The sequence below is a fragment of the Elgaria multicarinata genome, chromosome 10, assembly GCF_023053635.1.
Source record: "Elgaria multicarinata webbii isolate HBS135686 ecotype San Diego chromosome 10, rElgMul1.1.pri, whole genome shotgun sequence".
Taxonomy (NCBI): Eukaryota; Metazoa; Chordata; class Lepidosauria; order Squamata; family Anguidae; genus Elgaria; species Elgaria multicarinata.
The window spans coordinates 4,968,595-4,980,379 of NC_086180.1; the positions used below are offsets into that span (position 1 = coordinate 4,968,595).

The 11,785-nt window shown below is 44.6% G+C and overlaps 1 protein-coding gene across 1 annotated transcript in view; it reads left to right on the plus strand.

Moving 5' to 3' along the window:
- ALMS1 (ALMS1 centrosome and basal body associated protein) overlaps window positions 1-10,932 on the plus strand; it is a 108,740-nt gene extending 97,808 nt beyond the window's left edge. The window contains exon 17 of the mRNA XM_063135695.1: window positions 10,644-10,932. Coding sequence (XP_062991765.1) covers window positions 10,644-10,688 — 45 coding nt within the window. The 3' untranslated portion in view covers window positions 10,689-10,932. The remainder of the gene's footprint in view (window positions 1-10,643) is intronic.
- The last annotated feature ends 853 nt before the right edge of the window (window positions 10,933-11,785 follow it).

Consider the following 11,785-nt stretch of genomic DNA (forward strand, 5'->3'; position numbering starts at 1 on the left):
TACTAATTAATATTAATAGCAATAATAATAACAACAACAATAATAAGGACTTGAACCACAATGAAAGCCTGCCTGACCTCACTGAAGAGGAAAAGCCAGGAGAGCTTGGGCTATGGGGTGTAAATATAAAATGGAATAAATAAATAAACAAAGGATGGGTAGAATTAAAAGCAGCAGTGTTGCTGAATAAACAACAGGAAGAATTTTTTTAAAAGGCTATATCTGTCTTTTACCAGTAAGAGGAAAGTGGACGTGCCCAGGGGGAGGGAGATATGCCAATTTGGCTGGCCCTGTCTAGGGACCAGTCTTTAAGAAGCAAACTAACACTTCAACTCATGAGAGGTATTAGTCTCTCTCCACTGGTTACTCTTTGGAGGGCTCTGATGACCCTCCAAGGGCAAGACAGTGTGTGTGCACTGGGCACGTCCACATGCCCTAGGGGACCTCATCCCCTTGCACCACATCTATTCAGTTGTTCACCAAGGTTAGGGTGGGTAGCAGTGCTGTGTTTCCTATCTGTTATTTATTTGCTTAGTATATGATTTCAGGCTGTGTTTGTGCATTTGGTGGGGCTACTGTTTTAAAAAACACTGGGAAAAGTCTGTTCAGACTAAGAAAGAGAAGTTTCCCAGTATCCCAAGTTACTTACTAGTATCCTGTTTTGCCTATCCCCTCCTCCAACTTTGGGATCATGACTCTGTCTCTCAACACTTCAAAAAGGTACCTCTCCCGCTTTTTTTACCCGATTTTTAAAAAAAATATAGCAAGTGAACTGCACCACGCAGAGAGCTGAGAGTAGGCTCAAAATGACCCCCAGCCACGACTCTCTAAGCACATGAACTTTCAGAAAGATAGCTTAAAAAACAACACAATTATCCCCTATTCTTTTCCGCAATGCAATCCTATGGGCGAAATTTTCCAAAATGGCGGTCGCAGCGCTCCGCAAAAAGAGAAGTGCTCCGCCTATGGGCGCTTCTCTTCGCCGTGCTTCTAAGGGTCTGCGGTCCTCTTCTACTCTGCCTCTGGGCAAGGCAAAGCAGGCCAATTCGCTTCTGATTCTCCGATTCTAATCGGAGCGGAGCACATCCCTACGAAAAAGCTCTTCTATGGTTGTGCCGCTTTGTTGATTATACCAATAGCATATAGAGAATTTGCACTTCAAATCACAGATATCAAAGATATAAATAGAATTTGGTCGCTATCCAATCCTACTCACTACGAAGTGGGGCGGGCGGGCAACCCCGCTCAGTGAGATTTTGCTCTGGAGATTATGTGGGGTCTCAAGGTGCACCTGATGCTGCAAAGAACTCCAATTAGAGCTATTCGTAGGCCCACTTTTATATCTATTAGATCACCGCCACTGCTTTGACCATTCGTCACTGCGTTGCCTCACAGATATTTCGCCTTCGACTCACAAGTCATGACACTGTCTTACTGCTGAGGGTGCAGTCCTTGAGGGTGAGCTTGGCCACAAGCCTACTTGTGATTCCACAGAATGCTACAGTGACTATTTCAAGCTGTTCTGCAGGATGCTGAAACTGCTGACATGGCATTCGCTAAGGGCCTCACACTGTAAGGTCCTTATGGCACGATTTCTGAGACCTCCCAGGACCCCATAGCTCACGGCCTTCCGGGAACCCATTCAACTAAGATCTTAATGCTTTATTTATTTCTATTTATTTATTACATTTTTATACCGCCCAATAGCCGAAGCTCACTGGGCGGTTCACAAAAATTAAAACCTTGAAGAGCATAAAAACAACCAACAATCTAAAAACATAAATACAAAATACAATATTAAAAGCACAACCAGGATAAAACCACACAGCAAAAATTGATATAGGTCAAAGTATGGAATTTAAACAGCCAAGTTTAAATTTAAGTTAAATTAGGTGTTAAATTACTGAGAAAATAAAAAGGTCTTCAGCTGGCGATGAAAGGAGTACACTAGGTGCCAAGCGAACCTCTCTGGGGAGCTTGTTTCACAGCCGGGGTGCCACAGCAGGGAAAGCCCTCCTTCTGGTAGCCACCTGCCTCACTTCCTTCGGCAGAGGCTCACGGAGAAGGGCCCCTGTGGATGATCTTAAGGTCCGGGCAGGTACATATGGGAGGAGGCATTCCTTCAAATAACCTGTCCCCAAGCCATTTAGGGCTTTGAATGTCAATACCTGCACTTTGAATCGGGCCCGGACCTGGACTGGCAGCCAGTGAAGTTGTAGAAGGACTGGCGTGATGTGGTCTCACCAGCCAGTCCCTGTTAGTAACCGGGCTGCCCTGTTTTGTACCAGCTGAAGTTTCCGGATGGTTTTCAAAGGCAGCCCCATGTATAACGCATTGCAGTAATCCAGGTCTTTGTGATCTGGGTCTTACGATGCTCTGCACCTCCAGATTCTAAATAGCACACATCAGTGCCACCCTGCCTCCAGGCATGATCTCTGATCTCTCAGTTACTCAGCCATAGAAAAGCTCAACCCTCACAGAATATTTACAATATTTCTATACCGCTCCCCATTCAAAATTTTGGAGAGGTGGACAAAATAAAATAGAATAAAAACACATTAAAAGTACATTTTTTAAAAAAAACAAAGTGCAAAATAAACCACGGCTGGTCATTAAGGGAAGGCGTCCTGGAACAATTATGTTTTCAGGAGGCGCCGGAAGGAATACAAAATTGGTGCCTGCCTGACCTCCAGAGGCAGGGCATTCCACAGGAGGGGGGGCCACCACCCTGAAGGCTCTTCCCCTGGTGGACTCCAATAATGCAGATCCATGAATACTGATACGTATGTGATAACACACAAAATTCAGTGCCTAATCTCACGCATGGCCAATAGTCAGGAATGCTGGGGGTTGAAATGATCTACTTTCTGCCCACCTACTCTAAGCCGTGGGCCTTCCAGTCTTTAAAGTGGATTCCTAAAGTGGCTTGGAGCGTTACACGCTTGCCATAGCAGGTCTTGTAAGAACAGTGTTTTTGGGGGGATGTTTTCCCCTTGGCCTGGGATTTAATTATGCATGTAGCCAGGTGACCGCAGCTTAACTGTCCCTCTGATTTGTACATAAAATGAATTTTGCACTGTGGAAACAGTCGATAGATCCCTATTACATATGCCTTAGGCACTGACTATCTCCCGCTTTTATGAAGTCAGGGTTACAGGCCGTAATCAATGTAAGTTCTGCACTGTGGTTTAATAAAACAAAGTAAAAGTGCGTTGTTGACCTTCTCACCCCTGCTGCAGGCACAGGCGCAGAACTGCTCATTGGGTTTTCTGTCCTGTATTGGTGTGTGTGTTTTTTGGAGACTTGAAGTTGTTATATGAGTGTGTAGCAAACACACATCGTCAGTGAAACGAAATGTTGTCCCTTTTACTACCTGTTGCATTCTGTAATGGGGATAGGCCAGTTAAAAGAGTGCATTAGTCTTAAACATAGGGGCTGGATTGTAAGCATTAAGGTCAGAGGGAAATGAAGTGGAGAAAGTAAGTGATGAACTCCCATCGTAGTATGTGACATTTATTTATTTATTTATTTATTTATTACATTTCTATGCCGCCCAATAGCTGGAGCTCTCTGGGCGGTTCACAAGAATTAAAAACATTCGAAGTATAAAACAAACAGTATAAAACCATAGTACAAAATACAATATAAAAGCTCAACCAGATAAAAACAGCAGCTTGTGAGTGCTAGTTTCCAGCTCTTTTCTTTTGGTCTTAAGCTCTGAACAGAGGACCTCCTTTTTATTTTGGGCAAACCGGACAGTTCTTGGGGAGCCTTACAGTGTCAGAAGTCTGGGGAGCCCCTGAGTGAGGTCTTCAAAGACGCTCCTCCCCCCCCTGGGCCGTCTTCTGTGAGGGTTCCTAGCCTGTGCTTTTCTACGGCTGAGTAACTGAGAGATCGGAGATCATGCCTGGAGGCGGCAGGGTGGCACTGATGTGTGCTCTATAGAATCTGCAGGTGCAGAGCATCGTAAGACCCGGATCACAGATGTGTAACCATCACAGGCTGACTGACTGCAACATGACAGGCATGTGTCAGCGGGCTGTCGGGGATCAAACATTGCAGATGGAGCTTTTGTCTTGCTACAGACAAAACGCTTTCAAGGGATCCAGTTCACACATTCAGCAGCTAGTCATTATTATTTATTTATTTAACATTATTTATGGACCATTTCTCGTAAGAGATAACAAGGTGGTTTATAAGATGAAGGCGATATAATAAAACAATTGTAAAACATACAACAAATAGCTAAAATGGGCTCAAGCCGGTGCTAAAAATTAGGGTCCAGGAATCCCTGCATGAATAGGTCAGTTTTTACTAACCAGCGGAACACTGCACCACACGTTCCAGGAATCTACAGTAGGCAAATCAAGGGTCATAAGCAGTGGGCCGGTTTGCATGACACAACAACCCATTGAGGGTTACTTCACCCTTGAGGAGCTGCAGCGTGTCCGAGACGCCATTATGAATATGCGGCCACGGGTGGTGGTGTTGTGCAAAGCCAGCTGGTGGGAGGGTTATTTGAGGATTCAGCAACCCTCACATAACCCTACAACAGACCCCACCAACTGGGTTTGCACGATACAACAGCCCCCAGTTGAGGGTTGCATATTCATAATGGCATCTGGCATGTGCCACATCTCCTCAAGGGTAAATTAACTCAGTGGGTTGCTGTGTCATGCGAACCAGGTCAGTGTGAACTAAAGCCTGTAATTTAGCACCTTCTGGAAGCTGGGTTAAAGTAGAGTGGTTAGTACGAAGTGTTGGCTTGTCCTAAAAGAGGAAGTTTTTGTTCTGCACATTGTCCGTTAATCACCGCTACTCCTTGTTTTCTTCTTGGTGTTGAGTAGCTCCACACTACTCAAAGTACTGATAGGATATGAATAAACTGCTGATTGCAGCACAATGGTTGTCACACAGAGGAGGGCCAGGATCTCTTCTCGATCCTCCCAGAGTGCCGGACACGGAATAACGGGCTCAAGTTAAAGGAAGCCAGATTCCAGCTGGACATCAGGAAAAACTTCCTGACTGTTAGAGCAGTACGACAATGGAATCAGTTACCTGGGGAGGTTGTGGGCTCTCCCACCCTAGAGGCCTTCAAGAGGCAGCTGGACAGCCATCTGTCAGGGATGCCTTACGGTGGATTCCTGCATTGAGCAGGGGGTTGGCCTTGTAAGTCCCTTCCAACTCTGCTATTCTATGATTCTTTGATTCTTACCTAGGGAGGTTGTGGGCTCTCCCACCCTAGAGGCCTTCAAGAGGCAGCTGGACAACCATCTGTCAGGGATGCTTTCGGGTGGATTCCTGCATTGAGCAGGGGGCTGGACTCGATGGCCTTGTAGGCCTCTTCCAACTCTGCTATTCTATGATTCAAATGTTTGGGGACCAGTTTTTTTTTAATGTTTGTTGTTGTTGTTTTGAATGGTTCCACAGAATGGCTCAGGTGGCTGCTTATTCCCCCAGAAAGACAAAACAACCAGTCTGTGTGTTGTGTCTCCAAAGGTGGATTCAAAATGGGAATGTGTGCCTACATAAGTCATTGCTAAACATAGCTTCTGAGTCACGCATCCCAGATGGTCTCTTGTGGTGTCTGTGAGCTGAAAGCTCCAACTGAGATCAAGGCCCTTTCTACACCTAAGGGTTATCCCAGGAAAATGGAGGGGCCGCCCCTGCCTGCTCCGGGGATCCCCTGTGTGTCATTTGGATGCACAGGGACGATCCAGGGGAAAAAGGCAGGTGTAGAAATGGCTCAAGTCTCCGTTATTGAACCTACCTGTACTATAATCTGGACGGAGCATATTCACTGCCAATTAATACCACCGTTTTTATTAGATGAGGTCTTTCTTCCTTCCTTATCCCCATAGGTTTTTGTCTTGTTGTTGAAGTAGTCTTATGTCAGTATGTAGCAAACATTAGAATATTCATAGCTCCCTAAAGTGGGTGGAACTGCTTACTTGCAGTATAATCAAAACCTGGAGATCGTGATGAAGCGTTGCAGCACCCCAAGATCAATTAAAATAAAACGTTTTAATTCTGTATTTTGATTCTTTCCCCCCGTCTTGTATTGTTCACTGCTCAGGGATCTTGTTAGACATGGAGCGGTATATAAATATTCGAAATAAATAATAAGTGGGCAGGCAAGTCATGTTGTCTTCATCTTGAAAATAAAAGTTGTGTGGCTTGGCCCTGCTTGAGACAGGAAACCCGGATGGTTCCGTCAGGACAGTAGCAGAATGTGGGCCTTAATGCACTGACTGGGGTGCTCTGGCCTCTCGCCCTTTGAATCCTGTCTTCTGTGGCTTCGTTGTGCCAGTGTGGAATTTGGTACTGTGGGCAAATACAGCATCCTGAGCACTTCCCTACCTCCCACCCACAAAGGCAGGCTTGATGGCGTCTGGGCACTCAGGGGCTAGATGTCATGTCTAGCCCTGCTCCCCCTGGGTTGGAAGAAGGGGTTTCAGGTGATCAGTCAGAATCAGACTCTGAAGTAGAGGAGTCGGCGCCAGAAACAGGCCAGCCTGTACCAGTGGGGGAGAAAGCTTTCCACTGGCTCTTCGCCAGCTGGGAGAGAACCCTCTCCAGAGCTTATCTCCTCAAGGACAAACAATACACAGTCAGTGGGAAGCCAATATTCTTCCGATGGGGAGAGCATGGAGAGGTTAGCTGATCCTAGAGTACGCTGCCGACTAAAACGGGCGGAGCTAAAGGAAAGTGAGAGAAAGTCAGCCCGGTTGGCATCCCGTCAGAAGCTGCCTCAGAACTAGTCTCTCTGAAGTTAACGCGTCTTGGGAAAGGGCTTTCCATTTTTCTTGAAAGGACAGTTGTCTCGCTTAGTTTTGCCTAGGGGAAAGTTCCTAGAGATTAGACTCCCTTCAGGTGGGAAGAGATGTTTATTGCTTGAATAAAGCTTTGTGGGTTACTTAGCAGGCCTCGTTATTGTCTCCCAAGAAGACTTTTTTTTTTTTAAAAAAACACACAACACTAGAGCAGTTCCAGAAATCATGCCCCTCGCTGTGGTCAAGGCCTTCCCTTACTCACCATAGCGACCAGGTGCTTGAAATGACCGGCACAATCTGGCAGCTGCTGCAGAGTGGCTAGCGGATGGTGTAACTCACTCAAGGGAGAGGCAGGAAGGATCTGAGCAAAATCAGCATCAGTTTGCCAGTAAATCGGGTGGGACAATGACAGCTTCTGCCCTACACTTGATCTCTCTCTCTCTTTTTTAATTTTAAAAGGCAGCAAAGAGGCTTCTCTCCGTAACGAGGCTCTTCCCCCACCCAAAAAAGGCACTTCCGCTCACGAATGCGGACGAGAGGGCTTGAGGAATGGGAGTGCTGAAAGGCAGGGGAAGGGGAGGAAGGAGGGAAGGAGTGAAGGCGCGCTCACGCTGAGCATTTGTCCAGTCATAGTAAACCACACCGGGAGAAGGGAGGGGAAATGCAGTTGTGAACTGGACTTTGTCCACAAGGTGGCGCCACAGTAAACAGAATGGGAGTGGGGGCTGGTGACACTTTGCCCGATGGGCTGCGTTCCTGCTCTTTCTCCCTCTCCTGATGCTTCTCTGTGGGGTCCTGCCGACTCACGCCATGGTTTAGGTGGGGTGACTGCAGTTGGTGGTGGCAGCTATCCCAGGGTGGCCCTATGGAAAGGAGGACAGGGCTCCTGTGTCTTTAACAGTTGTATTGAAAAGGGAAATTCAACAGGTGTCATTTTTATGCATGCAGCCCGTGTTGAAATTCCCTCTTCATCACCACAGTTAAAGCTGCAGGAGCCCTGCCCTCTTTTAAATCTGGTCACTCTAGTATAGCTCCTGCAGCTTTAACTGTGGTGATGAAGAGGGGATTTCACCAGGTTCTCCATATATGCAAATGACACCTGCTGAACTTCCCTTTTCTGTGCAACTGTTAAAGATACAGGAGCCCTGTCCTCCTTTTCATATGGTCACCCTAGCTATCCTGAACCCACAGCCCTAGTGTTTCTCATATGCATTTGGCACAGATGCAATAATCTGTGGAATTATTGGTCTTTTCCTGGGTCCTTTGTTGCCACCTGGAAATCACCACCGCTTCACAGCTAATTCCCACTTAATACCCTCGTCTTAACTTGCATCCTTAAGATGAGGGTAGGAAAGCAGGCAGAAGCCCCAGAGTGATTGCATGCGAGCAGCGTGCCTGAGTGATACGCAGACTCTTGGCAACAGGCCAGCTGCAAACCCTTGTCTTGCTACTCTCACATTACTCATGGTGCCATCATTGTTCACAGAGGGAGCTATTTATGAACTTCTGTTGTAAACCGCTCAGAGAGCTTCGGCTGTGGGGCGGTATATAAATGTAATAAATAAATACCACAATACATTGTATGTGGGGCTGCCCTTGATAGGGATAAATGCCAAGTTCTACACGTAGGAAAAAGAAACCAAATGCACAGTTACAAGATGGGGATACTTGGCTCAGCAATACTACAAGCGAGAAGGATCTTGGAATTCATGTAGATCACAAGCTGAATATGAGCCCACAGTGTGATGTGGCTGCAAAAAAAGCAAATGCTATTTTGGGCTTCATTAATAGAAGTATAGCTTCCAAATTGTGTGAGGTACTGGTTCCTCTCTTTATGGCCCTGGTTAGGTCTCATCTAGAGTATTGCGTCCAGTTCTGGGCTCCACAATTCAAGAAGGACGCAGACAAGCTGGAGCGTGTTCAGAGGAGGGCAACCAGGATGATCAGGGGTCTGGAAACAAAGCCCTATGAAGAGAGACTGAAAGAACTGGGCAGGTTTAGCCTGGAGAAGAGAAGATTGAGGGGAGACAGGATAGCACTCTTCAAATACTTGAAAGGTTGTCACACAGAGGAGGGCCAGGATCTCTTCTCGATCCTCCCAGAGTGCAGGACACGGAATAACGGGTTCATGTTACAGGAAGCCAGATTCTGGCTGGACACCAGGAAAAACTTCCTGACTGTTAGAGCAGTATGACAATGGAACCCATGACCTTTATTTTTCTGCTGCGGGGTGGGTGGGTGAATTCCCTTTGGTAAATTCATTGGGAGGCGCTGTGCGTCATTGGTAGAGCTCCTCCTTTGCATGCAGAAGATCCCAGGTTCACTCCCTGGCCTCTCCAGGTAGGGAGGAAAAACACCTGCCTGAAACCCCGGGGAGCCGTTGCTGCCTGTCAGTGTCGACAGTACTGGACTAGGTAGACATACCAAGACGGCACAAGATAGGGAAAGGCTGAATTGGTGAACCTACCATTTCCAGTACCTTTTTTTAACTTACTTTTAAACAATGTAAAGGAAGTGCATACTATTATCTTTAAATTTGTACAGGTGTTCCAATGAAAATGCCTTCCTAATATAACATTGACATCTCATTAAGTGTACTTTATTCCCCCCCTCCACCAAAAAAAAATATTTCAGGACATATACTTCTTGTGGTAGATTGGGACAAAAAATTAACATGGACTACTTATTTTTAGCTTTGTTTATTTTACTTGTAGTTAGTAAACACGCTGAATTAGATCGCGCTCTGGTGATTTTCCCATGCAAACTGAAAATTTTATGATGCAAATGACCCTATGCAAATTAGCTAATTTGCCCTGGAAAATTTACAAAATTCAAACTTTTCAGTGACCCAGTACAAGTGTGAGCCCAAATAGTTCTTTGAATCTTGGCCCATGTTTTTATTGTATTTTTAACTGCCCTGACACTCTCATTTTATCAGACTACTGCAACCTTCTTCTCACTGGCCTTCCTTCTTCTCACATCCGTTTGTTGGTTTCTGTTCACCACTCTGCTGCTAAGATCATCTTCTTGGCTCGCCGCTCTGACCATGTTACTCCACTTCTGAAATCTCTTCATTGGTTTCCAGTTCACCTCAGAGTCCAATATAAGCTTCTCCTGTTGACCTACAAGGATTTTCACAGCCTAGCTCCTTCCTATCTTTCCTCTCTCATCTCACACTATTGCCCCGCTTATGCTCTTCGCTCCTCTGATGCTCTGTTTCTCACCGGCCCAAGGGTCTCTCCTTCCCTTGCTCGGCTTCGTCCATTTCCTTCCGCTGCCCCTTACGCCTGGAACGCTCTTCCAGAACATTTGCGAACTACAAGTTCAATCGCAGCTTTTAAAGCTCAGCTAAAACCTTTTCTTTTTTCTAAAGCTTTTAGAACTTGATTTTGATCTTACTTTTATATTGTTAGTTTTACTCTCCCCTGTGCCTGTTTGGTGCATTCTCTTCCCCTTCTTATTGTTTTATTATGATCCTATTAGAATGTAAGCCTATGCGGCAGGGTCTTGTTATTTTATTGTTTTACTCTGTACAGCACCATGTACACTGATGGTGCTAAATAAATAAATAAATAAATAAATAATAATAATAAAACAACTGAACCAGCCCATATTAATTTCCATGCTGCAATTTCTTTCACTGCTCCTCTTCCCTTCCCCTCCCAAGATTTCCATGGCACTCTGTGACCTCCCGTTCCACCCTGTGTGAACCTTCGCCTAGCCCCCCACCCTCGGCATAAACCTCCTCCTCTTCTTCCACTTGGAGCTGGGGGGGGGGCAAATGTTTGATGCAGGAGGAGTTTTGCCCTCTGTGTCTGCGTGTCATGGTGATAGTAACACTAACAGATTTATCATTTTCTTTCCTCGCAGAAAATCACCAACCGCGTTTTGGGAAGAAAAGTACCTTGGGAATGACTTTGAAAGCAGAGAAACAAAAAAAGCAACCTTCTGTTTCAATAAAACCCATCGCATGTCGTGAATTTTTCAGCACCTTCCTTGTGTGTGCCGAAATTTGTGTGAATAGACTACTTAGGCAGTTTTCCAATTATGCAAAATAGGGTTCATGAATTTTAATTAGCGTCATGGGTGCCCTTCCCAGCTAATGTAATATGACTATTTCTCCATTACAGTGATCTCATGAAGATTTATAAAAAGAAAAGGAAAAAAAAAGATTTTCAATCGTGTGCTTGTACTGTCCTAGATCAAGGTAACTTGGAATTAATTTATAAGAACAATTAAATCAGTGGGTTTGTGTGTGTGTAGGTAGCCTGTTTATTTATTTTTTGATACTTGAATTTCAGGGTGTTTTGTACTTTTTATAGTTGAATTTGTTATCCTGTTTGTTTGATTTTTCTACTACTACTGAAAAAATTAAACATCTTGAGATTTTTTCCGCCAGTACTTTTACACTCATTTTTGTATGGAGTCGTTTGATGTGTGAGAGAGGCACACTCATTTCTAGTTTCCGTTGTTTCTCCTGCTAAGGTTGATGCTTAATTAGATAAGTCACGTTTTGTCATGCAAAGTCGTGTTGAATCACCTGTATCACTAGTGCTCATCGAGGATTCCTCCATATCAGCTAGCGTTCCTCAGGTTCCTTTTTTCAGTTCTTCTTTTCTTGCACTTTCTTCTTATTTATTTATTATTTTACGTATTTAAAATATTTATATCCTGCCCTATATCAGTAAGATCTCAGGGCAGCGTACAGATAAAAACATACAGTATAAAACAATTTATTTATTTATTTATTTATTTATTTATTTATTTATTTATTACATTTCTATACTGCCCAATAGCCGGAGCTCTCTGGGCGGTTCACAAAAATTAAAACCATTCAAAGTATAAAACAACAGTATAAAACCATAATATAAAATACAATATAAAAGCTCAACCAGATAAAAACAGCAGCAATGCAAAATTACAAATTTAAAACCATGTTATTTAAAATTTATAGATTGTTAAAATGTTGGGAGAATAAAAAGGTCTTCACCTGGCGTCTAAAAGCATATAAT